At 40.4% G+C, this 27,496-nt stretch overlaps 1 protein-coding gene across 1 annotated transcript in view; it reads right to left on the reverse strand.

Moving 5' to 3' along the window:
- Positions 1 to 27,496, reverse strand: part of LOC146572039 (voltage-dependent T-type calcium channel subunit alpha-1I-like) — a 288,178-nt gene that overhangs the window by 191,821 nt on the left and 68,861 nt on the right. Inside the window, exon 2 of the mRNA XM_085276073.1 lies at positions 15,907 to 16,351. Within this exon, the coding sequence (XP_085132199.1) occupies positions 15,907 to 16,337 (431 nt within the window). The 5' untranslated portion in view covers positions 16,338 to 16,351. The remainder of the gene's footprint in view (positions 1 to 15,906; positions 16,352 to 27,496) is intronic.

Consider the following 27,496-nt stretch of genomic DNA (forward strand, 5'->3'; position numbering starts at 1 on the left):
TGTCCATACCTGAGGCCTTGGAAACAGGGGAACAATATGAGAACAGCAACACCAAGGCTGGAGACGGAACAATACTGGAAGAGCATACGGGAAAAGGACGCTAGTGGATCTGAGGGCAGACCACAGCAACCCCCCTGAACAGGGTCCAGTAACCATCACAGTGGCAGACATCAAAGAAAGGTTTACCAGTATGAAAAGTTGGACAGCACCAGGCCCTGACATGGTTCACGCCTACTGGCTGAAGAAGCTGACTGCACTCCACGAGCATCTGGCAGCACAAATAAATGAATGGGGGATAAATAAGCAAGAAACAAAGAAGTGATATATAATGTGTGTAAGTCTGATGAGATGGAGTATGGAGGAACGCATTTTTTAGTCTGTGGACAGCATCAGCAATGTTGTGTCTAAGAAACTGAAAACAACAGTGAGAGAAGGAGGAAAAGTGGAGAAAGAGTAGCATTTAAAAGCTCAGTGGGAAATCAAAAAGCAGCGAAGGTGAGACACATAATCTAACTATATGAAATATGAACTACTTCCACCAAATTCAAAGACATTTAAAGACTGATTAAATACATAAAACAGGTAAAAGAAGATTCAAGGCGATGGAGGGAGTTGGAGAAAGCAGGAAAAGACAGACCCTTGCATGCAGCGTTAGCACCAGTTTGACAGGTAGGTACAGTGACATTAGCATAGTGATTAACAGACACATTAGCATAATAATTAATACTGGCATTAGCATAAGAGCTGTGGCTGTGAGAGCAAGGGGGAGAGCCAAAGAGACACATGGTAAGACAGCAAGTGAAAGAGAGAGGAAAAAAAATAATGTGGGGCACAACAAGAAAAAGCAGTAATTATGTAGAAGAAACAACAGGGATAAAGAAAGATAATGATGTTGTTGTTGTTTTCTTTTAAATTATCACAACGTTAAATTATCACAACCGTGGGCAGCTTCAGCACCGTCATCCCAATGATTTTTTAAAAACAAGTGTAGCGTGTCCCAAACAGGAAGAATATGACTCATTTTTGTTCCCTCTGACAAGACAGTCTCCAGCTCTACTGTTTGCTTTAGTTAGAAAGACACTAAAAGAAGCTGCTCCCTTCTTCACCAGGGGTTACCACTAGGGCTGCTCAATTAATCGAATTTTAATCACGATTACGATCTGGGCTTTCAACGATCATTACAAATGACCGAGCCGATTATTAGCCCCTCCCTCATGCTTTACTCTCGCGCTGCTCTGTGTGGCAAATCGAGCGCACTTCTCTGCATTTCGAACACGCATCACAACAATTAAGACTAGAGGACCCAAGGGAAGCTCGGAAAGCTAAGCAGAAGTTATTTGGAGAGGAGAGTGACTGCCGTTGGTTGAAAAGAGAGGTAAAAAAAAACTTCAGTGGTGTGGAAACATTATGGGTTCGTGGAGTCAGAACTGGGCTCAATTAGACATAGTGTGTAAACTTTGCTATGGTGTCATAGCTGCACCACAGAGCAACACTGCAAAGTTCACTAAACATAGATGTTTACATTTTTCATTTATTTTTTATATTGCAAAACATTTGCACTGTTATCAGTATTTGCACACTATTTTATATTATTTTTTAAAGTCATTATTCAATACATTGTTGTTGTTAACCCTTTAAATCCCTGTAGAACCGGAACCGCGTAAGCTAGCACAATAATTTGTTTTGCATATGAAACCAGAGGAGTTGTACTTACATCTTATGGCATCAGCTTGTCCTCGGTCACGGTTTCCTTCCACATAAAGCTTTGCAAAAATTGCATAAAAAGCGCTTGCGGGAACAAAAACATAATATTCCAGAAACATGCTTTGCCGATCCGATCAGCTGTTCGTAACACTTCCCACAATGAAAACGACGACAACGCGAACTATCGCATGTCTGCCATTTCCTGTCCGAAACCGGAAGTTATGTCATTTTCACGGAAAATGTAGTTTTTTACTTGTAGGCCTTAAAAGCCTATACTGGTCATGTTTGACTTTTCTGAATAGTTTCTGGGATGCTTAGAACTCGAATTGCACTGCTGGAAATAGTTTATTTTGATGCACATGCTGTTTTCTTTGCAAATTTGCATCATAGGATTGTTTTTTGTTTTTCCTGCAGTATATAAAAATTGCTGTATCTCCAAAATAAAACTATGAAGACACTCAAAATAAATTTCCTGTGGTGGGAAACTATTTTTTGCAACTTTTTTGTATTTAAAGTTTTGAGGGATAAACCTCTTAAATTTCTCCAAGTAGAAATATATGTAAAAAAACAAAAATGATTTTCAATTTTTTTGTAGTTTATTGCACTTTTTTGTAATTAATGTAATTACTATGGACTTAATGCATACATATTATTAAAATATGGGCTATAACAGTTGTATTGATGTATAGCAACTTGAAATGCTCCCAAAAATGGCACTACAACATGTAAAAAAATATATATATAAGCTCTGGCGGACTTGGTTCTATGGTACGTCTTTAAGGGTTAAATAAATATCGTCAAATAATCGAGATCTCAATTTCAGTGAAAATAATCGTGATTATCATTTTTGCCATAATCGAGCAGCCCTAGTCACCACACCAAGAAGCTCCATGTGTTTGATTTGGGAGGTTTTGTTTGTCCTCACACAACCCCAAAGAGACCTGGGCGATCACACCTCAACCACTTAAGTAGATTGAACTAGGTCCTGATGTTGTTGTTAGTGTGTGTGACTGCGAGGTGGAAAGCTGCAGCCGATTGTAGAACAGCAACCGTGATAATAAAGATGCTAAAAAGCATGAAACCGTGGACGGCTCGGCCGTGGAGTTATTACAGGGGGGGGTGGGTTTGTATTCCACTTTACTGTTAAGATGTAAATATAGAAATAAGTAGAAATGTCTGGCACAAGTTTGTATGTATTAAGGTGAATGAAGAAAAAGGGAGAAAGTGGAAGATAAATTAGATCAAATGCACGTATTCACTAGCATCGATGATTTGGTATCATTTGGGGGGACTGTGGCTCAGGGGATTGGGAAGCTCATCTGTAACCGGAAGGTTGCCGGCTCGATCCCCCTGCTCTCTCTTTCCTGATCGTTGTGCCTTGGGCAAGACACTTTACCATACAGCCTACTGGTGATGGCCAGAGGGGCCGATGGCATGATATGGCAGCCTCGCCTCTGTCAGTCTGCCCCAGGGCAGCTGTGGCTACAACTGTAGCTGCCTCCACCAGTGTGTGATTGTGAGAGTGAATGAATAGTGGAATTGTAAAGCGCTTTGGGTGCCTAGAAAAGCCCTATATAAATGCAATCCATTATTATTTGGTCTTACTTAGGCACAATTGATCCAGCTTAATATGGCTGACTTTAAAAACATTTTAAGGCCATATAACTAATGTAAACGCTAACACAAAATACATTAGAAAAGTTGAACAAAAGAAGAACAAAATTCAATATTTCACACTATATAAATAAAAGCTGTTAAATAGCTCAAACCCAAACAGGAGTCCCCACTCATCTATCTTGAAAGTAAACTTCTGAGACAAAAATGATTCCCTCTTCTTTCTGATGAAACTGTCATTTCCACCAACTGGACCAACTCTGCGGAAAGGAAAACATGATGCTGTTGTGCTGTTAGCTGAAATGTTTTGGAACTGGACTGGTTATATAATTCCTCTTAATGGAGCTCTAATGCTCACTGATACAGGCTTTTATATTGGATTATATTTTGCTGTCTCCTGCAAAAAACAAAACCCTTTATGTTGATGGCCATCCCATTGGTATAGTGGTTAAAAGGCTTGAGAATTTTGGTGAATTTGCAGGCTCTATAATTAAAATTGCCTTGAAGAGGTCTATCCACAACCTTAATGTTAGATACTTGCAAATGTTGATGTGATCCTTACAAGGCTACTCTGTTAGGAGTACAGAATGGCCTTGTTCCTTCTCTCGTAACCCTCAGGGAGACCTACGGCCATTTTTTCGTCCTCAGCATTTTTTAATATTAGGCCATTTTCACTGTGTTGAATAGAATATAGCCAAACCTTCCAACCCTTTTTTTTTTCATTTTTCTTTAGAATTGCCGTCTCCGTTTATTCGATTAGCTTAAGGTGGCTAAGCTAAAAACCAACATCCACTTGAGGTCCTAGAGCCATAAATCGCCCCATTGAAACCCATTATAAACGCTATTTTTCACTGCAGGATTTATACCGTAAGCATCTCGGCGATCGCTTAAGTATCATTTCCGTGTTGCAGAAGAGACCTTAGAGTTGTAATTTTTTTATTTGTCCACCGGGTGGCGCCCTTGCTCCACATTTGACCCGGGGCTGGAAAACAGCGGGCTGCTTGGACAGACCTGCGGGGAATGAAGCCTCATTTCCGGCGTCCAGCAGCGGCTTCGCCCGCTGATCGGGCGGGACCATTTTCGGCCCCTAGGACCGTATGAGGGTGCTTTTTTTTTTGTAGTCAACAGGAAAAGACGTATTTGTTGTCACGTGGTATCGGACGTGTGTGCTGGAAAAATGAGTCCCCGGTGATCGTGCCCCGGTCATCGTCGCGACGTACCCCGGCAAGATGCACTTATTTCGGCCTAGAGGAGCAGCATTTGCCGCCTGGAGACCATTTTCTGGTCCTGAAAAAAAAAAAAAAAGGCGATCGAAATGACTGTTGGTGCCGATCTTTAGTCCATCTAAAGGCCTAATTATAATAACAATTGAATATTACCTCAAATGTTTTTTTTGGAAAATATTCAAGTTTTATGTTTTTTGGGGCAAAAAAAGCAGTGCGCTCATGTGACGAAACCGGGATATAAAGGGTTAAAATCCGCGAAATGTAATTAAAACTTGACATGAATATTTCAAGGAGAAGTAGGTCTAAAAGATTGGCTAATTTAAAGTGGAATAAAATATTAATATATAAATTTTTTATAGCACTTTTATGGGCGTGGTCGATTAGGACCGATAGTGTGTGCATTTTATGAAATGCGCTCCTGCAAAAAAAAAAAAAGGCGATCGAAATGACTGTTGGTGCCGATCTTTAGTCCATCTAAAGGCCTAATTATAATAACAATTGAATATTACCTCAAATGTTTTTTTTGGAAAATATTCAAGTTTTATGTTTTTTGGGGCAAAAAAAGCAGTGCGCTCATGTGACAAAACCGGGATATAAAGGGTTAAAATCCGCGAAATATAATTAAAACTTGACATGAATATTTCAAGGAGAAGTAGGTCTAAAAGATTGGCTAATTTAAAGTGGAATAAAATATTAATGTATAATCTTTTTATAGCACTTTTTATGGCAAGGTCGATTTTTGGCTCTAGGACCTCATAAGGGGTACTTTTTTTAGGACCCCCAATTAAAGGTTAGCATTGGTAAACAGCATTCTCAATGACTCAGCCAGGCTTTTAATACAAGATATGAAAAAAAGAAACTCCCACAGTTTAGAAAAAAAGAGCTCATGGCTGAATAATAGTTAAAATATGCTATGTAGTTTTGGGCAAAACTGTCGTTTCCTCAGCATAAGTTTAATTTCCATGTGAGGCATGTAATTCCCGAGTGTTTCAAGAAAATATAACACTACTAATGTTACTTCCATCTCCAGGTTATTTGCTGGGGATTGGACCTAATGTAAATGAAATGCAAGAGCAGGTTAATTGTGCGGCTGAGGTTATGAAATAGAGTAAAAGTATACAATTTCCAAAACCCCAAACATCAACCTTGACACAATGTTGGCTATTAACTCTTAGTGGCTGTTTACTATAACTGAAGCCTAATCAAGACTTTACAGCAACCATTACAAGTAAGGTGGCTGACTTCCAAGCATCACACAACCTGATTGGTTAATATAACTGCTTCACAAACACTGGAAATGTCAAAAGAAAGAAATAAAGCAATGCCATTGCTACACCTGTATTAGCTCAGTGAAGACTTAAGTGGAGAAGCCCAGAGAAGCATGTGCCTTCCTTAAAACCTCAGTGTATTAACTAACTAAATAATGAAGCAGGCTCTTATCTCAGCAAACCGCCCAAAGTCAAAAGCAAAGTATGTGGATGATATGCAGTTTTATACCAAGCGGTGCAAAGCAAAACTTATCTCATGTTGCCATGCCAGGCCTCGTCCAGTATGTTAAGAGAATCTCATTAAATTAAAGAAATGTACGAATTATTTAATAAATTCTCAAAAGGCTTTGGAGGTCTACATAAAATAAAAAGTGTTACATACAGTAAAACACTACAGTCTTTTAATGGAACAGTGTATAGCCAACTCCTTTATAAAGAATGATAAACTGTGAGCCTGTGGAGTCAGTGTTTTATACTAGAGATGGCACGATACCATTTTTTTATGTCCGATACGATATCATAAATTTGGATATTTGCCGATACCGCTATGAATCCGATATAGAATGTTTTTTAATCAATAAAAATGTTTTTTAATATCTTGCTGCTTTTTGTATAAGTTCATACTCAAGTTACAAAAAAACAAACACTAAAGCTATTCTGTTATACCTGTATGCAAAAAATACACTGCACCCAAAACATTTCATAGTTCAGCAATACTGATCAATCTAATAAACTTAAACCTACTCCATCCTCCCTATTCTGGTATTTTAAAGAGTACTTAGCAGAAATATTAAGCAACCTAACTAATAGGGTTCTAAAACTCCCAGCAAAAAAAAAAAATAGGGAACCACCCTCCACCTCATGATGCTTAATTGACGTAATCAACTTTAATTTGATGCAGTGTGAAATAAAATGCACAGAAATCAATTCTTTTTCAAGAATAATTAAATAGATTCAGCATCTTTCTTCAACAGAATTGCAGACTGCACAGATGGAAAAAGTACTATAGCTTACTAGGGTATATTAGACTTAACAGTTACTATATACAGTAATGGACTTCTATACATTTTTCATCAGATTAAAACTTTGGGTGTAAGATTCAGATAATTATTTATTAAAAGCTAGACGTTTTAAATGAGAATAAGAAAGAAAAGTATATCTCTGTGCCCCCTTTTCCCTGTTCATGCTCTATCGGCCCCCCTGGCTAAACTTTGCTAGATCCGCCCCTGCACAGTTACCAGCCATCAGCTACGTAGAAAAGGATCCTGGTGTAAAAAGTAATATTAAATAAATTCTAACAACAGCTTATCAAGGTTAAACGTGCTGCTGTTGTTCAGCTGCTGGTTTCCTCTTTCTGGTGCAAACTGGGCCAAAAACAAACAAGAGAGACGGACTCGCGACAGAAAAGCCGATCAGCTGATCATTGATCAGTTTCATGATTGAAGTAGCAGCAGGAGAGGGAGGGAGAGAGAGAGGCAGTCGCTCCATATATCGGTTGTTGAGCTTAACACGGGAATGCTTTACAAACATTCAGAGATGGACTTACACACTTACTTTACTTCTCTCTCGGATAACTTCCTCGGAGATGAAATGCCGGGTTGGTAGCGAGGCTACAAATACACACAGCTGCTCTGTCACATGACGCATACTGCTCCCACGTGCTACGGTTATGAACCGAGTTACGGCGTGTCGCAAGTTTTGTGAGGTGCTTTTTTGATATTTAATGGATCAATTACATTTTTTATTTCTCTCCGATATCCGATCCAGTAATTTAGGTCAGTATCGGACAGATACCGATACGTAATATCGGATCGGTCCATCTTTAATTTATACATTTATCACTTAAACCAAAATATATGTTTTATCAGTGAATTTTGCTGGAGGGAGCACACAGGTTGGCAAAATACTCTACCAAGCATTATTCAGCAAAAATATACCATTAAATTATCATTAAAAACCACACCTGCAGCCACTGCCAGGGAATTAACTTGGCAATTACAGTACACTGATTTAGTTGAGCAGACAATCTTGTACAAAATAGTCCAGTTTAGCTGCATTAAAAAAATGATAAAAGGAACGGGAGCATCATCCCATCAGAGTCCTTTTAACTGGTGTCCATCTTACACTCAGCATTATAGGGCATTTGGGGTGGCTGTAGCTCAGGTGGCAGAGCAGGTCAGCCACTAATCAGAAGGTCGGTGGTTCGATCCCAGGCTGCCTCCTGGCTGCATGCCAAATATCCTTGGGCAAGATACTAACCCCATGTTTGCCTACTGGTGGTGGTCAGAGGGCCCGGTGGCGCCAGTGTCCGGCAGCCTCGCCTCTGTCAGTGCGCCCCAGGGCAGCTGTGGCTACAATGTAGCTTGCCATTGCCAGTGTGTGAATGTGTGTGTGAATGACTGAATGTAGTGTAAAGCGCTTTGGGGTCCTTAGGGACTAGTAAAGCGCTATACAAATGCAGGCCGTTTACCATTTAATCCAGTAATTATTCAGTCACCCAAAGGATAATTCACAGCTATCCCAGAACGGTCAATTTGCATTAGATTTAGCTGAAACTCATGTCTACACAGAGGGCACAGGACGAAGCCGGCGTGAGAGAATATCCACTACACAAGCTGATACAGCCCTGCTTATTAATTAAAATGTAGTTATCTTAATGTATGCATGCCATACTTAAAACTTCTATAATTCTAGTGCCTATTACTGCAGCTACATATGCCGTATCACATGATCATTGAAAATCACTAGGAGCCGATGTATGTAGGTCAGACCAGTCAAACAGGTAAGCAAGATGTCAAACAGAGGCCTTTTTTCCCCCTCCTCGCACATACTCAGTATTGTTGTGTGTGTGTGTGTGTGTATAAATCTGTAACTTCTATGAATTGTGTAAAAGCGTGTGCGCATCTGCAGTGATGCCAGTGGCAAAGAGAGCCACATGTGTTGGTCCAGAGGAGATTGAAAACGAATTGGAAACTATTAATCTGACCGTCCCCTCCTTTCAGAGTTGGTTTGGAGCAGAATGTATATTGAGTCCGCACGCTCTGTTTCTCTTCATGCAGCCTGCTTTGCGCTTCTCTCTGCCTTTCTCAAATGCCCTCATGTCCTTCCTCTTTTCCAGTTCGGCAACATGAACTTACATGTAGGTAACATTGTCCAACTCTTTGAAATTATCTCAGTCATTTGCTCTTCTGATGCTGCTCTGATTATTCCCTCTCTGTGTGAATAAACCTGATAGTTCTCTGCCTGAGAGCTGGTTAACACAAACATTCACTGCTCTCCACTCAGCTGTATTCCCACTTTGAGCCCAGCATCAGTGAAATCACACAGATGTGGATACAATGGCAGTGCTCCCCGATGGATACAGCTTTGTTGTAAAAAGTAGGAAAGCGAAACCACGGAGCGTGACATGTTTCATTTCTTATGAAACTCTGCAGTCTATTCGGCATGGAAAATGTACAATTTAGCAACAAATAGCAATTTCACAGGATAGTAAGACTGCTGGCAGCACCTCACTTTTGAATATGTTATACAGTGTGGAACAAGAAAAGTTCCAGCTGAAGTATTTTGTCCTCGTTCTTTGGTTCTGTAAAAATGAGTTTTCATTCCAACCACCACTTCCAGCATAATACAGCAGGGCTGAATAGCTTTGGGTAGTAATATCTTTAAAAATCAGTCAAAGCATGACTTTGTTGTAACCAAGTGAATAACTGCATAAAAATGTGTCTAAAAGAGTCAGTTGGGTCTTTTTTCCTCTTACAACAGTTTCATTATTACTGCTCTTCCTTCAGTCAGATCATCCAGTGAGCAGATTTCAATGTTTTATTAATGAATCAAATAATCCCCTTCAGTGCTCAAAGGTTTGGTAATAGTGCAGATAACCCACATCCAAGTCGAAAATTCTACACTGTCTTTCTCTAAGAGAAATTTGTGTGACTTTATGTATATTAAGTCATTGACATGTATTGTCTTTAAAGAAATCAGGATTACCTGTCTATTAGTTCTGACATACTTTCAGCATAGAACAAACCAGTGTTTGTTTATACCCATTATTAGCTGATGTAAAACAGGAGAACTGAAGCCAAGCTGAGAGCAGTGAGAGCAGCAAAACTAGCAGTTTCCACATTAAAAAGAGTCACTTCAGTTCAAAAATATCCAAACAAAAAGGTTTTTAGGCCACTGAAAAGCTTTATTTCAGTGATATTCTTTGATTATTCCATTATCAAGGAAGGTTGCTGTAGCTACATTGTGCAGCATCTTAATTTTATGAGCTGACTTAGCAAAATGGGCCTCTATCAGAAGTTTACTTCTGTGTAAATGCATCTGAAGATTTGACTGTTTCTCTACTTCTATTTTTATAGGTTCAGACCTGAGTTATCAGTTCTAGTTTCTTGGTAAAGTCTGAGTTAGTCTTTTCACTAGTCTTTAGTTTCCAGAGTACTCCTTAGGTCATTATGTCTCCGTGCTGTTCTTTGTTTTTGCCGTGTCTAGTTTTCGAACTCTCTGAGTTCTTAGTTTCAGTTATTGGGTTTGGAGTTTTTCATTCTGTTTTTGCTCCATGAGTTCCAGAACTAAAGCTGTTTTTGAGTTGACCTATTGTCTCCAGAGTCCTGCATATTGGGTCCTAACCTGCCTGCCACATAGCGTATTATGACACAGACAGGTATCTTATGCCAGAGTAGAGCACGGTTACATCACTGGTTTAAACGTGTGTGAACTTAAAATGTCATGGGCATACAAAACACAACAGAAATGTTGTTGGATATTTATATTCTTTACAGTATGAATGTATAATGCAGTTTTCTTCATGAATAAGAAAAACTGCATCAAAATTTTAAACCAAAGAATGCAAAATGGATGCATTGTTTAGCACAATAATCAATAAATCCTGTTTGCATAAAAGCTGTTTTGTCTGTCATTTCACTTTTTGTTGGACCGGTGCTAATTTAGCTAATGATGTGGGGTTTTGTGTTGTTTTTGTCTGTCCTCATTGAAATACTAATAACACTAATTTCATTTTTATTCAGCAATATTCACTTTCTGTACAACTGCTCTTTAAAAAAAATGCTGTCAGGCTCTTTTATCCTTTTATCTTTCTTTCCTCACAAGGGCAAATGGATATTTTGGGTTTGCATTACCACAGACAGAGAAAAAGACCCCGGCAGTCATACTAAAACGAGCCAGTGAGTAACACAAAAGCCTACTAGCTACAGTAAAAAACAAAAAAAAGTGATGTGCAAATGAAAGACAAGAGGTAAGCGGGAAAAAAGCATGTCCAACAGCAATTTGGAATAAGTGTAGAGCGACAAAATTTTGATCTGTCTATTACAGCTTATTGCCCGAGGCATTCCTCTTTAATGTTGACTTCTAACTATCCCACTATGCTGCACTGACAGGCCCCCTCTACCTCAGCAATATGATTTGACAATGAAAACTACAAATGACTAAATGTCTAGAAGGGAAAGGGTGAAGAAGAGTGATTGAGACAGAGAGGGAATTAGAACGGAAGGGAGCTGAGCCAGCAGTCGGCACAGAACTCCTTAAGCCCCGATAACACAAATTCCTTCTTTCCTCCTGACTCTGGGCCGATTTCTTTCTCTTCAGACCTCTTTTCAAACCACACTTCCATTCTTTCTTGCTACTAGCTATTCAGCTTGAACTCTTCTTTCAAGTTGCTCTTCTTGATTTCGTTGCAGAGGTCTTAGATTTTCCTCACAGGTCATTGCAGTTCGCTCGACTGCAGAAGCTCGACTTTTCAGTTCTCACCCATTTCAGCAGAGTTACACGGACTCATCCTCCCCTTCTCAACTGATAGTGCTCAGAAAGTCAACAGAGAAAGGAGCTCAAAAATAAAACAAAAGCAGGCTGCACATCTAAATGTAAGACATCTAGTAAGTCATAATATGTAATATTTGAAAACAGCTTTTTGTGCTTAAATGTTAATTTGTGTTTTAATTAAATTTAAATTAACAACATGCCACTGCAGTTATGGAAAACTAAAGTAATTAATAAACAAAACAAAAAAGAAATAACTGGAATTTTGAAAACGATTAACAAGAATGTTAATTCATCGCCCGGCTTAACAAGATCCGCATCAGGTGTTGAGGAACCAGGACACCCTGATGAGAAGTGGGCTACTGGAACAAGACAGCATCGGTCAGCAAGAGACGAAAACAGGGCGCTGTCGGAATGCTACTACACAAGTAACCCCAGCAGAAGAGGTTACATGAATAGGACGAGGGACCTATGGGATCTTCGATACCCAGCATCCTGATTGGTCGCAAAACAACTACCAGCTTAGTGTCCCAACGTTCAGAAGAAGGAACTGCTCTCACGGCTAGAGGTTGACGAGGTACAACATAAGTGCTACGGCAAGGGGGAGCCAAGATGACAGGTCAGGGGGGAGATATCATCACCCCCACCTGAGATTGGGTACCAAGTCCCAAGTGCGATGGAAGGATCACTGACTGCGAGAGGAACTGACTCTGATGGCAGCACAGGAACAAGCTCTAAGTACAAGATCCATAGAGGCTGGGGTCTATTATACCAGGCAAGACCCCAGGTGCAGGCTGTGTGAAGATGACCCTGGGACAATCCAGCACATAACAGAAGGGTGTAAGGTGCTAGCAGCCAGGGCATACATGGAACCAGGTGGCCAGCATAGTGTACAGAAACATCTGTGCAGAATATGGCCTGGAAGTCCTGAGGTCAAAATGGGAGACGAATGACCGAGCTAAGATCCTGTGGGACTTCCAGATACAGACAGACAAAATGGTGGTGGCTAACCAACCAGACACAGCGGTAGTGGACAAACAGAAGAAGACGGCCGTAGTGATCGATGTAGCGATACCGAATGACAACAACAGCAGAAAGAAGGAACACGAGAAGCTGGAGAAATACCAAGGGCTCAGAGAAGAGCTCGAGAAGATGTTGAGGGTGAAGGTGACGGTGGTCCTAGAGCACGGTGCAGTGACTCCCAAGGTAGGCGAGTGGCTACAGCAGATCCCAGGAACAACATCTGAGATCTCTGTCCAGAAGAGCGCAGTCCTGGGAAAAGTCCTAGTTAAGCTACTGCGCAGGACCCTCAAGCTCCCAGGCCTCTGGTAGAGGACCCGAGCTTGAAGGAAAAAGACTGCCCACTGGGACGAGAGGTGATTTGTTTATGATTTTATGATTTTTCATGCACCATGTTCATTGCAGGGGAGCAACACGACACGTGCACACCAAACATCAGGTTAAAAATCAAATCAAAGAACTAGTGAATGGTTTTGTCCTGTTTTGTTAAATAATAATATTATCTCTTTTATTTTGCAGCATATAATTTAAATGCTAAAGATCTGACAGTTCATTTTATCCTAATTAATTTTCTGAAGTAGCTGAAGCTCAATGATGTTTAAGACTTCATTCAAAATACATTACAACACACGTTTAATCAGCATTCCTTAACTACAGCTTTAGCAAAAGAATTAGAAGCTGTGCATTCCTGTGTAAAAGGACTCATAGTACAGTTTTTTAAATTGTTTATTAAACACTGTGTTTCCTGAAGATGTCACCGATCTTTGAGTTTTACTGTTAGCCTCATTGGAATATAGTCATTAATGCAGCGTGAAAACTATAGTTGTCAGAACTTCTGTCTGAATGTGTAAACCTTAGTAAAGTCATGGACGACAGTCAAAAGCTAAGAAGTATTAAAAAACGTGTTTTTCACAGGGCCGTTCGTTGGTTTGTTGTTATTGTGTTTGTCAGAGGAGTCTAGAAAACAGCCTTGTACTGAGATCTGATTCTACAGTTTCTCATATATATTTTATGCGTAATCACTTTTTTCTTCTAGTACTGGCCGTCTGTCAATGTATGAAGTGACAGCTTAGTCTAGTGGAGAAAATTATCATCAGTTCACTTGTGAAAGTAACACAGAAGATAAGACTGGAAAAGCTGTAAGATGGAGACACTGAAAGCCGGAGCAAGAAAAGACCAAAGACGTGCAAGAAGTCTTTTTTTTCCTCTCTGACTTCTCTTTCAAGACATTTTGTTTGGACGATGTTTCTTTTAGACCAGAGTGAATGGTTGCCTATTAAGCAACTACCCTGCTATGTTTAGTTTTAATCTCAGAACCAGCAAGAAACTAATGTGGTGTCTTCTTAATGGGAAGTGAGGACATCTCTTTCAGTTTTACTCTTTGCCGTTGATCTGGAGGATTACCCCCCCCTTCTTCTTTCCACTGATAAAAACAATGTAGAAATGAAGCTATAAATAATAGTGCACAGACACACACCCAAATTCCAGCTACCATATTCTCTGCTTCTTCATCATACTTCTTTTTACCATCAGCCTTTATGTTTTTTCCATCAGTCTGCATTTCCTTTCATTTTGTCTCTTTCTCACTGCCTCCCGCATTTCATTTGTAATTCCATCTCTGCCATTTCCCCATGTTTTCCCCTCCTGTCTTCACTTCACTAACTTCCACCCAGTCAGTCATATCCTAGTTTCCCTGCATTATCACATCTTAGACTCAGAGGTGTTTCTAAAGATATCTAAACTCTGGGAAGTTTGTTTGAATGTCACACATCATCAGGCTGCTAGTGTTGCTCCTAATAAACTCGATAAGCAGCCTCTCATGAACCTGCTAGCATATTGCACTGGTTCTGCTGTAATGTAGCACAGCTGACATTTGGTATACAGCAGAAGGGCTATTATTTTAGAGTGATGAGATACTCCAACCATATACAAAATACAAAGATGCCTGACCTGGATCCAAGATTTAAAGTATGTCATAAATAGGGATGGGTACCGGTATCCGGTGCCATTATGGCACCAGTTCTGACATAAACGGTAGTAACCAGACTGAAAAGCAGCGCACATTTCGGTGCTTTATTTCGGTGCTTTTTTTTCCTGAGATGTCATACACTTTGGATTTTAGCCAATCATTTTACCTTTGCAAGCGTAGTAGGCGGGCCCAGGTACGAACGTTCTTTGAGAGCAGAGCTACAGATTAAAAACGCCCAAAGCGAAGCGGTCAAACTCTGTACTTCACAGCAAAAGATGCAAACTCAGCAGCCTGCAACAAGTGCTTTAAGCTGATGGTGTGCAAAGGAGGTAACACCTCGAATCTGATGAAACACCTGGCGGCGCATAGCGCTTTTTTAAAAGCCGAGAAATGCATCGTATTTGATAGCTTGCTGCGAGACCTCACACCGAGCACATCTACTGCGGGTGGGTTGCCTGTTATCGGACCCGGAGTTAGCAACATCCCCCAAAAACCCGAAGAGGAGAGTCCTGGCCCCTAGCCCTGCCAGTGTAGCAGAAATGATGACGGACGATGATGGCAGCAGCAGCCGTTCTTTTCTGGGTGAGTAGCTTAATGTTGTTCGTGTGTAATTTACACTGAGTAGGCTAACCACGTTATTACAATAATGCATGTAAGGTGAACTAGCAAACACGTCGTAGTTACATGCGGCTGTCTTCTTGTTTGATGGCAGATACTCCCTTCACCCTGGCCAAAAAGGCTAAAATGACCAAAGAAAAAGTGGAAAACAGCTAAACATGAGAGGTTTTTGGACAAAGTTTGTGTTCTTCATTCTTTAAGCACCGGCACCGTTTCAAAAGTACCGGTTTGGTACTGGTATCGGATAAAACCTAAACGATACCCATCCCTAGTCATAAATTAGACCAATGCAAGCATGGAGCAGGTGGCCTGTTGCTGCTGAATAAAGGTAAAGACATATTTATTGTCTTTATTCCTCGTGACTTTTTTGAGTTGATATTTCCTGTATTTTCAGGGCATTTTCTTCTGGCAATGAACCATGGTGAAATAGAGAAAACAGAAAATGTTACTGAACTATTTTCCATCTGAATCCTTCTACAAATGCATCAAAAAGCATCGAACTTTGCTCTCAGCTCTCGCCTCACACGGGAGGCAGAAATTCAGCTTGGAACAGGGGATGTTTTGAACTAATCAGATGGGTTGAAATAGCCAAAAGCCTGCGTTTAAACTCTGAGAGATGGAAGGATAACTGATGATGGATTAAGTTATGAAAAGGCAACACACAGTGGGAATAATCCACAGTATCATGATTCATAGCAGGTAAGTAAAAGGATATGGGCTGGAGACCATGCGGATGCACCAGCTGCGGGGAAAGGTTGTCTGCTTGAGGCAGAAGAAGACCACAGGTACCAGCTCAGGGTAGGGCACCACTAACACACTGGTGTCACTGCTGCCATCATCATCGTCGTCATCCTCGTCATCCTCATCTTCTTTATCCCCGTTACGCTCAACCACTTCCTCCTCTTCTTCCTTCTCGATCCTCTCCTCTTGAATAATTCCTGCCTCTTCTATGGTCTCCTCCTTCTCCTCCTTTTTCTTGGGATATGGGCGGCGGTGTGGGGAGGGCCTGCGGGGAGACGAGGTGGCGACAGCGTCATCGCTGTCGGCCCGGGCTATGGCGGTCGTCACTCTGGAGCTGGTCGGTGCAGATGGTGTTGCTGTTGTCGATTTTGCAACGCCGGGGCCCTCCTCCTCCTCGCTCGTCATGGCCACCTTACGGTCTTAAATGAGAGAAAGAGAACAGGAAAGGAGAAATTTAATTTCATAAATCACTCAGGGGGTTAGAAACAAGTAGCCAACAGAGAAAATGAATAGTTTGCCATGGTTGAAGGTTGTAAAATTATAGTAAGAGATTGGAGGAACTAAAGCGTGTTGGTAGGAATAAAGCATAAATTGTCAAGGACGGTAGCCTGCAAGGACAAATCTAAAAAGTCTCAGTTAGTTTTCTTAGATAGAGACGGGTCTATCTGGGGTTTAGTGACCTTTGGTGACCTGAAACAAAAAATGTGTAATTGTTTTTCTTCTGAAATGCTCTTGTGTTTTCTGTTATTGTCATTACTTCAATAACAGACTTGACTATACTTCACTTATTTTAGATAGTGGGCCAGTTTGATCTTACATGAGTTGGACCAACTATTGCAAAATAATTAAATTAAATAAATACATTTAAACAAATCATATTTTCAAGTTGATATGATGAAAAAGAAAAACGGGTGTTTTCTGTAGTATTTGGCAGGCTGCGGTTTATCTTATCGAGGTCTGTCTTTGTCAGCAAGAAGACTGAAGTTATAATACTGTAGTTAAGAGTCTAAGATTCGTCTCCTCCTTCTGTGATTATTCAACATTTCCCAAAGCCTACAAGCAGGCCACACCGAACCCTTTGATGGGTTGGTTCTGGCCCCCTCACCATATGTTTGACTTTGATTTTGACTTTGATTTTTTAAATATGTGGTGTAATTTTTAAAAAGCCCTCTTTTCATTTGTAGTTTGGCATCAAAGTAAAATAAAATAAATAAGTAAAATCTTAGCACCTCGTCTGAAATGCGCTACGGAGTAAGACAGCTGTTTTCAAAAAAATAAGAAACATTTAAAACAAAAAGTCACCTTAAACTGCCTTAAAATACATGTTCTTCCACAGAGTCAACTGTGTTGTGGTAGATATAACCCCACCGGGAGCGAGTTCTGTACATTACTGTTATTGTGCTGTAATGCAGCCAAATTCCGAATATCGTTGATCCCATTTACATATCCGTGTGCGGGTCAATTTCACAGTGGCATGATAATGTGCTGCGAAAATGCCTTTGTAGCCCATTATTGAACTCCATTACTCAGGAGTAGATGGTGGAGATTGTGATCATATTTCAGATAAGTGACACTAATCTTGGGTACAGACCTTGAAACTGTGGTGCACATATAGATTTTCTCTTCCGCCGGATTAAAGATGTGTGTGTGTGTGTGTGTGTGTGTGTGTGTGTGTGTGTGTGTGTGTGTGTGTGTGTGTGTGTGTGTGTTTGTGTGTGTGTGAGAGCGAGAGACTCATCCGTGTTTTCTAAGCCTTGTAGCATTATTTACAGCAACATCCATAAGGATGTCTACCAGCTGAAAAATTCTACAAGGAACTGTTAGCGTGTTAATGTGTTCCTCTTAACCCGAGCCGGGTGCACTTGATCAGCCCATTGTGAGCAGAAGAACAGTTAAACAGAGCTTCAAAAGCTCGCTTTTGACTCTGAAGAGGAAAAGAAGAAAAGGCTGCTTAAAAAGGAAAGCTGATAAGTGCTGTAGTATGCATTATCGCTGACTGAGGCTTTAGGTTTCAGGTTTTTTTGAGCCAGCTAACAAAAAGGAGCCAGGCTATGTTGACACTGCTTCAAACATCTCTGCTGGATGTTTTTATCCATTCTTTTCATTGAGTTTTGTCAATTTTATTTTATTTTGTCATCACTATTGCACATTGATGACTTTCCCTTTTCTTTATACGAAACAGCATTTTGTGTCTCATGAATCTCATCCACCTACAATATTAACAAGCAGTCAGTCATTCCCGAGATGGAACGGTGGAACGGTGGAAATAGGAAGCTGGCTGCACTAATACTTTGTGAAGATTTTTCTGACGAGTATTTAAACGCAACACCGGTGTGACGATATTGTTACATCAGCAAGTTTTCTTAAAACTTAAAGACACTTCAACATGACATGCAGATGCCATGATTTCTTTTTCTTTTCAGATCACACTGTGATCACAGGTAGAAGCAAGAGACGGACAGAGAAGGTGCATTTTGAGTGAGTCAGCAGAGGGGAGGAGGGAGGAACAAAGGAGCAAGATTTCAGTGGTTTAGTCAGAGGCTTAGTGTTGAGAGGAATCAATATTGTGCAGCTGGAGTGAAAACACAGAGAACAGGAGTTCTGATAGGACTAAGTGGCACCTGCCCATAGATTTCCAATGAGCGAGCGGAGCGCACAGGTTTCAGCAAAATCTACTCATGCCATCAGTTTATCTCCATATACCAGAGTTTCTGAGGTTTTGCACTGTGTTGATCTCAGTTAAAGGCTGATTTTCAGGCTGTTTTTATGACTACAAAGAGAAGAGAAAAGCAAAAAGAGAAGGGAAGAAAGCTCACACAGAAGACTGCTAACCTGCGTTTCCTTATTACAGTGAGTGCAATATGCAATCGGGCTGTCAGTTGCCAAGGAAGGGCAGTGTCAACCCTGGCAAAGCTTTACATCTTCACAACAGAGAGAAGAAAGTAAAGCAAAGGACTGTTGCTGTATCAGAGCAAAGACCGGCAAAGCAGTTGGCAGCGTCTTAAATCTCAGTCTCTGGCAGAGTAATCATCGTGTCAGTGGTAAGAAATAAAACTGTTTTGAACCTCGGTGGCAATTAGGATGTTGCAACAGTGTCAAAGGTTCAGTGCAAGGAAGAGAAAAGATGAAAGCAACAAGAAGGAGAGAAAAACTTAACACAGAGTGCAAAGAAAAATAAATCTGTAGATAAGAATAAAACGCAAACAGTTGGAGGTTCATGTAAGAGTATCGCTGATAATTAAGATACAATCTTATGAAACCTCTGCACATTATCGTTGTGATTTTGCATACTATGTTAAAGAAAGAGTCGGACAGCAGAACTGCAATAAAGAAGCCTAATGGTCTTAAAAGTTGAATGTTGTGTATTTGATGTCGGTATGGAAACAACTAGGAAAGGGGCAGGATGAATGGCTTCTGAGCGGATCTGAAGTTCTGCAAGCTCTTGACAACACTGAGCTGTGGTTCACTACAGTTTACTATGCTGTGTAAAGTGAATGAAATGCTGTGTGGATTCCACGAGCCCAGATACTCATCTTCATCTGCTGTAATTTCCACTAAAGGTTTGCTTGCATGACCCTATACAGTTCCTATCACCTTCTGAACCTTCTCCACTGCTCTGCAATAATGTGACAGTAATTGTTCAAACAGTGAAATTCATGAGCATCAATATCAGGAAGGTTGTTTTACTAGAAGACCCATTAAACACGATGACGCTTACCCATTATTGCTGATGATGGGGAACGTAGATGGCAATGTTTTTTTAATCTTTTTGTTTGGTTTTGACAGCAGGGCCCCAGATGTAATATCTATTACTCTTAGCTGTTTAGACTCTTGACCTTTGTCAGGAACACTGACAAAATGCAGGAAAAAACGGGGGGTTGTAGCCATAAAAACCTTGTGCGCTAAGAAAGCACATCTGTGCAGTCCCATCCTAATAACAGTACTTTTAAAATGCAACGTATATGAGTCAGTGACACATTAAGGATCATTATGACCATTGGGATTGGCTGGCTGCTGTTTACTGTCTGCAGCAACACGCTGATTTGACTTCACTGCTGTGTTTGCAGCTGGTGTGACATGTCCTCTACAGCAGTTAGGTTGTTTATTCTGTGATTGTGTCCCCAAGTTTCTGCTTTTATTTGTTGACACGTCAGCCTGCTCTCAGCATTTGTATCCTCCGCAGTACTAATGCACTCCACGATTTTCTCATTTGCCGGCTTATCATTTTCTTGCATTTTTAAACCTGCTCCCCTAAAGTAAATTACTTTTTTTTGCACATGAAAGTGATATTATCTAGACTGCACCTGTAATTACATATCACACATGACCAAGATTGAGTGAGTCACAATCAAGATACTTTTAACTGCCCACCTTCACTTTAATGACCGTCCCGTGAAGTGTCCCCGTTTCAGCAACATTACTGGTCATATCCATTAATACACTGCAATTTCAAAAATCATTTCAAGCATCTTTCAGGCTCGATAGCGTTTCATTAGAATGATTTACATTCTGAAAAAGAGCAGTTCATGCATTCTGGAAATGCTCCAGTATGAAGAAACTTGGTGTGAAGGAGGGTTCATGTTTCATCAAGTGATGTCACGTGCTGCAGTTTCAAAGGTGCTTGAGTTAACTAGATTGCTATCTCTGGGAACAAAAGGTAATACTTTTAAGCAGTCGTGAACCCAGAGCTCACCACACTCTTAATGGTCAGTCAGATATTGCAGATAAAATCCGCACAATTAATAACCCTGAGGTGAAGTTTACTGAAGACAAAGTATGACAGGGCACGGCTCTCATTAATCTGTCAGAGATAATATAACTAGAGGCTTTAAAATAATGATTTCAGCCTGAATATATACCAACAAAGTCAAAATGTCATTGAATCCACTTAAGAAGGAAGTTAACCCTCTCAAGGCAGGCGCTGCCGATTTGCAACAGTTAAAAACTAACAACCTGATTTCCCCACATACATGTTTTATGAGGTTTTTTTACTCAGAAGTACCACTGCAGGACTTGGTTGTGCATTAGCAACAAAAAGTTTAATTTGAGCCTGAGAGGGTTAAGAGGAGGAAGGTTGTACCTCTAATTATCTTAAAATATGATTTTTCACCTTCCTTGAATACTGTTGGTTTATTCAAAGCAAATATCAAGAGATTTCCAAAAGTCAAACTCTGCGCATAAACTATTTATTTAATGGGAAGAAGAGAAGACCCTATAACGGTAACATCAGAATGAGTTTTCAGTGACCTGAAAACTCATTCTGAAGAAGATCAAGGTCCCTGAGCATAGCTGACACCAAACTAATGATTTGTGTTACCGAATCACGATGCTGAATAATAGCTCACATTTCCCTCAGACAACAGGCTGTGACTGTTCAACATTGTTTACCTTTTTGTTTTGAATGAGCAGGCAACAAATTAGACCTTATTATGCACCGTTCAGCGAGTGGAAGGCCATTAAAAAATGTAATAACTAAGCAAAGAAAAGGAAAACAAGTAGGTCTACCTTGAAGCTTTATCACATTAATGACACAGCAATTGCATGTTTTCTTTTGTCCCAAACCATGACTCTTGCATGTCAGTCAATTTCTCCCCCTGGAAAACTGTTAGATTATGCAGCACTGAGCTAATTACATGCTTTATATGTGTTAGTTTGTTTCTCAGCTGAAAATCAGTAATCATCCACAGCCATTTCCTGTATGGTCTTAGTGTGTAAGTGGCATCTATGTGTGATTAACACCGGGTTACGCAGATCAAATGTTAGCAGGAAGGTCATATATCATAGACTGATGTCAAGCTAAGGGTCAGGTGGGATAACTCTAAGATCTGTAGTCGCTCAGCATAGGGAAAACAATCACAACTCACAGTAATTTCTAATGTGACCTCCAGTAGGCTTTCTTAGTGTACATGTGGTCAGCTAACCTGCTGCTCTTTGTGGATTTACACAACTAAATTCAACAAGATGTCAGCATTTTGACAAGCTATCTTAGCTGATGTCCATCCACTACACTGACACTACACTGTTTATACTTTATGTTACTCAGTATACAGCTGATATAAAGTTGCAATTCAGTTAATGAATCTAAGCATCATCGGCTTAAATGCAAATTCATCTCTGCTACACCCGATGTAACTTAAATCTGACCATAAGCACCACAGCCACTGTGCAGTAGTCCAGTACAGTGATTTACTGCGAATTCACCACAGTACTGCACGCTAACCTGCACAAAACTGCCCAGACTTTTCATGAGACATTTCAATAGCACAAAGTTATTATAGCTTAGTTTGATTTGCAGGACATTTCACAAAACTAAAACACATAATTTTATCAAAACACACCATACAGAAATCCAATATGTGATTAAAATTATGACATTCCAAGTAAAATTTCAATCTGCAGATTATCAAAGGTCACTGAGCAGTCCTTACCTTTAAACCTAACCTCTCCTCTTCCTCTCCTGTCTTTCTAAATGTTTCTCCATCTCTGAGTGAAGTTAGCTCTCCTTCTTAGAGCAGCTGGACCTTTAGCTAGCAACACACTGTGCGACAAACTGCACACAAATAGTTTGTGCGTTTGCTGATGTTTGTTGAGCTGATAGAAACGCTGAATTTGAAACGACCTGCCACACTCTTCATGCTGCCTCCTCTTCTGTAGCGCTAGCTAGATGCTGGAGTACGCAAACAACCTACAGACACCTGCACTCCTCCCGGCCCACCTTAACCACCGAAAAAAAGCGCTATAAATGATCCCGCTGAAACAAAACGTAACGAGCCTGTTTTGAAAATGTAAAGGCCACAAAGTACAGATATTTGTTTTAAAATGTAGGGAGTAAAAGTAAAAAGTTGTCAGAAAAATAAATACTCAAGTAAAGGAGCCTAAAGATATCTAAAACATTCTGCTTAATTAGTACAAAGTATTTGAACTATGTTACTTCCCACCTCTGCTGAACACTTTAGGTCATGACCTTCCCTAATAGTTGGAGGTGGCAGCTGCAAATGTACATGCACATAAAATTCAGCAAACATCTTGAGCCACACCTTACGCCTTGTTCTTGTAAGAAGAAATTATTGTAAGATTTTAAGGTGGTCTTAAACAATAGTTTTCCTAGTTTTTCTTTGGACATGGGCTGCTTTTTTAACCTTCAGTTGCTGATGAGGGTATTGTGGGGTCGGTGGGATAGACCTCCAAGTTTGTGAATGTGATACCTCAAGATGAGGTGACTAGGATTATGAAATTCATACCATCCATGCGTCCAAGTAGGAGTAGCATTGTTCCTGCTTCTTTAGTTGAATATATGAAATCTGACATCTATAGGTGATGAGCAATACCTGAACAGCATGTCCTTTAGAAAATGCAAAATATTTTACTGCAAAAACCGGACACAGGACGTTGCAGTATAATTTTGCAGATGCATCTGGCCCTTCAGTTGATCCATCTCTTGATCACCAAAGCCTCAGCAGAAGTAGTCTCAGTGGAAGGGTGGCTGTCAAGAAGCCATTTTAAAGAAAGGGAAACAGGTAGAAACGACTGAGGCACGTCAAATTATACAAGAATAGGGTTGAAAATCAGTGACAACAGGTCTTAAGGAGTGATGAACCTAAATTTGAAATGTTTTGGATCCATATGTGGTCAATACGTAGAGATGAGGTCAGGTGAGAGGCTTATCATGTGTCTACACACCTGTAAATTGCAGTAGAGACTCTGTCATAGTTTAGGGCTACATTTCAGTCAACAATGTTCAGGATCTTCTCAAAATAAATGGAATGGTTAATGTAGAAAAATAGGGTCGGATTTTGCATCTGATTAACAGTTTCATTTCTCAGCATGACAGTGGCGTTGCAGTAAAAGCATACCTGGATGGAAAATTACACACTGTAACACTATCAGTCATGGACTGGGCTCCCCAGACTGGCCTCGAGTGCAGGCTGTGATGAAGAATAAAATTGGTTATACCAAATGTTGACTTTGAAGCTCAAGTGAATAGCGCAAACTATTTTTGCCTTCTGTGCTGTATTCCCATTCCCATGTTTGCACATGCTTTAATAAATCACGGCACCCATTTTCCATTTTGCTGGCAAAATATAAGGAACTGCACACACACAAAGAATGATCGATAAAGAAACTGCATTTCCCTCACATACTTTTGATATATTGAACTTTGAGCACCAATCAGGCTAATGCACAAAGGGTATGATGTTTAGTGCTTCCTCCGTACACAAGCACACACACAAATGTACTCACAAACTCACAGCTTGTTGCCAATGCAAGGACTTATTTAATTTGTTTAGTGTCTTCATAATTCACAAACATATCAACACTTTGCATTATATGAGGGCCAAAGCAATCTACAGTTCCATGAATGAGTGTGTGAGTTTGGCTGATTAAGTGGCTGCTGATTAATTTTGTAATATTACATCATCCCAAACAAACCGGTGTAATTTTGCACAACTGAACAAAATTCCTTAAGGAAATGTAAAGCTAAGCAGGAGCAGTTTGAATTCCATCAGGTAACAGAAGCAGTGATGAGCAGTCAGGCTTGTAGCCTCCATCTCTACCTGTTTTGCAGCAGATTTGCTGTGGTCACAACATTTTTCTGCGAAGTGCTCTGTGGGCTGGGTTTCAACTTTGCTGTCAGCTTAGTGTTCACAGTAAAACAATAAAAGAAAGAACTTGCTGCTGTCTTCATTAGTTTAGGGATTTGTGTCAGTGTGTACGCTAAGGTTTTTATTGTTAGATTGTAATTACGTGTCAGTGTATCTCTGGCCATGTTGCAGTGTAATGCAAAAGTAATGGAACAAGTAGAATAACAAATGTCTTTACAATATAATGTGTTACACTAAGGTAATGTGGTGCGTTTCCGCTTCTTTCAGGCAAGACAATTCTGCCATACATGTATGAGTTTACCGGTAACCCCTGGTAAACTCAACCGCTTTTTTACGTCAAAAAGCTTTTCTTCAGCAGAAAAAGAAATTCAAAAAGGAAATACACTATCGGGGCCTAATTTTGTTTTAAGTATTATCTGAAGTTGTTAGCTTATGCAACAGCATGTTGTTCAAATCTGATGTAATCTCTATCCCTTTTTAAAGAGACAAGTACTATTCTTTTACTGTTCTATTAAATAGGTGGATCTTTGTGGTGCTTTTGTTCATAAGCATATGATATGCAGTATGTATAACAAGTCAGGAACCATCCATCCAGTCTCTTTAGGGTTGCAGGAGGTCTAGAGCCCACCAGGCTTCCATAAGGTAAGAGGTGGGGTACGTCTTGGACATGTTGCTAGTCAACACAGAAAGACATTCACGTCATGGCTCGCTTATATTCACCAGTTAACCTGACCCCACTAGCCTCATGTCTTTGGAGTGTGGGATGAACCCAAAGTACCCAGAGAGAACCCATACATAGAACAGGCAAACTGTATACAGAGAGGCTCCAGCCAGATGGTGGATTTGAACCCAATACCTTCTTGCTGTGAGGCAACAGCAACTAGTTCCACTGTGCTGTCCAGGTCAGGGAACCATGCCATGAAAATCAAAACCCTTGCCCCATTTAAATTTGGCCGATTGCCTGCGCGATTACCTTCGTGTGTGACTCTGGCTCATTCTCCGTACGATGCTATACATAGATCAGGACCTGGAAATCCCACAATTCTGTCCCCTCACTCTTGGTGTGTGACACCACATGATGGCATACACCACAGTTTAGGTGGTGTCCACTTAATGTTCTCTCTCAGTACATTACAACTGAAGACAGCAATAACACATTAATGGTGTACAGCCCGGTGAATAACTTAGAGAATGGCGGGCTTGCTCTTTATTAGTCATCTCTTCACCTGTCAAAGCCAGGCTTGGAAACACTAGTAAATTCAACAGAAAAATGCAAAAAAAGGAACAACCCAAAACCTTGCTAGCTTTTCTCTAACAGGCACGGCATGGTACTGAATTCCAGTATTGGTCCATTAGAAGATGATCAAAAAGGAAAGATTAGACAAATGAGAAAATGAACCTCACACACTCAGTGGACGTTATGAAACAGCAAAGAGCTGATGGGAAAAACCTAAAAGTCATGAAAACATACATAAATGCATACATACTATATAATAACCTCAAAGTAATGACCACAGACTACCCATATGATTTCATACTGATACACCTACACACACACACACACACACACACACACACTTTTAGTTACCGGCAGCAGTATGGGAAGCTAACAGCTAGCTGCTTTGATGTGACACAGATCCTCATTAATGAGCCCCAGACCATGCTGAAAGCTTAATGGCCCATAGGCTCACTTAGACACAAGCACATACACACAGATAATATTATACACAAGATAATCAAGACCAAAGTGTACATGGGTAGACGGATGAACACATTCACTAGGACCGTACTGCACACCCACACAGACTCACACAAGCACAGGCATGCAACTGCAGGCACCGAAGAAGCAAACGTGGCAGGCTCGTAATGATGTTGGCTACCTCAGATGAAAGGCTTTAGTAGGACCACTAGAGCCCAGTGCTGCTTCCCAATATCCCCATTGACATTTCCTGCAGCTAACAAAGATGAGCCGTTTGCTCATCGACTTTCCCATAGCAAAACAACCACTGACAAGCCGCAGTTTATCCCCAAGCAAGCCTACTTGAACGGATCAGGAATTGATTTTCAAACCACTTAAGACAGAGGTGAGCAAAGGCGGAGCATCGGAAGTCGGGTGTTTGACTGAAGGAGCACAGCAATCACCTTTTGATGAGCATAATTCGAAACAGGATGCACGCAACCTGGTGTTTTCAGTTTAACATTTTAATATATTTTCTGTTTACCAGCAATCAACTGGCAATGAGTATTAAAAAATAAAAGCCACTCGATTATTTGAAGTCGATTTGTTTGCCTAGCTTGATTTGCTCTCAGAGCAATGTGAATAAGCAGTGATTTCTTATTTTTCTGACAGCTGATTTATCATTCTTGCTGAGGCTTGTGTGTGCGAAACCTTTAATTATCTAAACCACAGGAAGGTTGTAGTACTATACAAATAGTGTCGCTGGCAATAGTCAAACACATTCGCAGCACCCTAAGGAAATCATGGCTTGTTTACAAAATGTACACTCATGTCCCATTTGAAATCTAAAAAGCTGCACGCCACTGTGCATAAATGCTTTTTTTGCATGCAAATTTCACCCTAATTACTGTCGATTTTAACGCATCAATGAGTCCAAAGAGAGTGATTGCTGAGGATGACTTATTAATGCTTTCTTTAGACACCAAGGGCCCGTGTGAATGCAAAACTTTCAGCGAAGGGTGATTATTTTGATCTTAATTAGAACGCACAGAACAAAGAAAAGACAGTGGAACAACTATCCATCCATCCAGCTATTAATGCCACTACTCGAGAGCGTGCCAGGTAAACTCTGTGTCTATCTAATTATACCATATCTGATTGCTGAACAACACAACACCAAACTGTAGCATCTCATTTAAAGTCAGAGTTCTTTCAATTTAGAAAGGTGTTTATTTGAAATCATAGAAAGGAATCATCCATTAGCGTAATGAAGTATAGCTGAG

The sequence above is a fragment of the Mchenga conophoros genome, linkage group LG6 (genome assembly GCF_057382185.1).
Source record: "Mchenga conophoros isolate Kocher_MC1m ecotype Shallow Benthic linkage group LG6, M_conophoros_male_GT1.1, whole genome shotgun sequence".
Taxonomy (NCBI): domain Eukaryota; kingdom Metazoa; phylum Chordata; class Actinopteri; order Cichliformes; family Cichlidae; genus Mchenga; species Mchenga conophoros.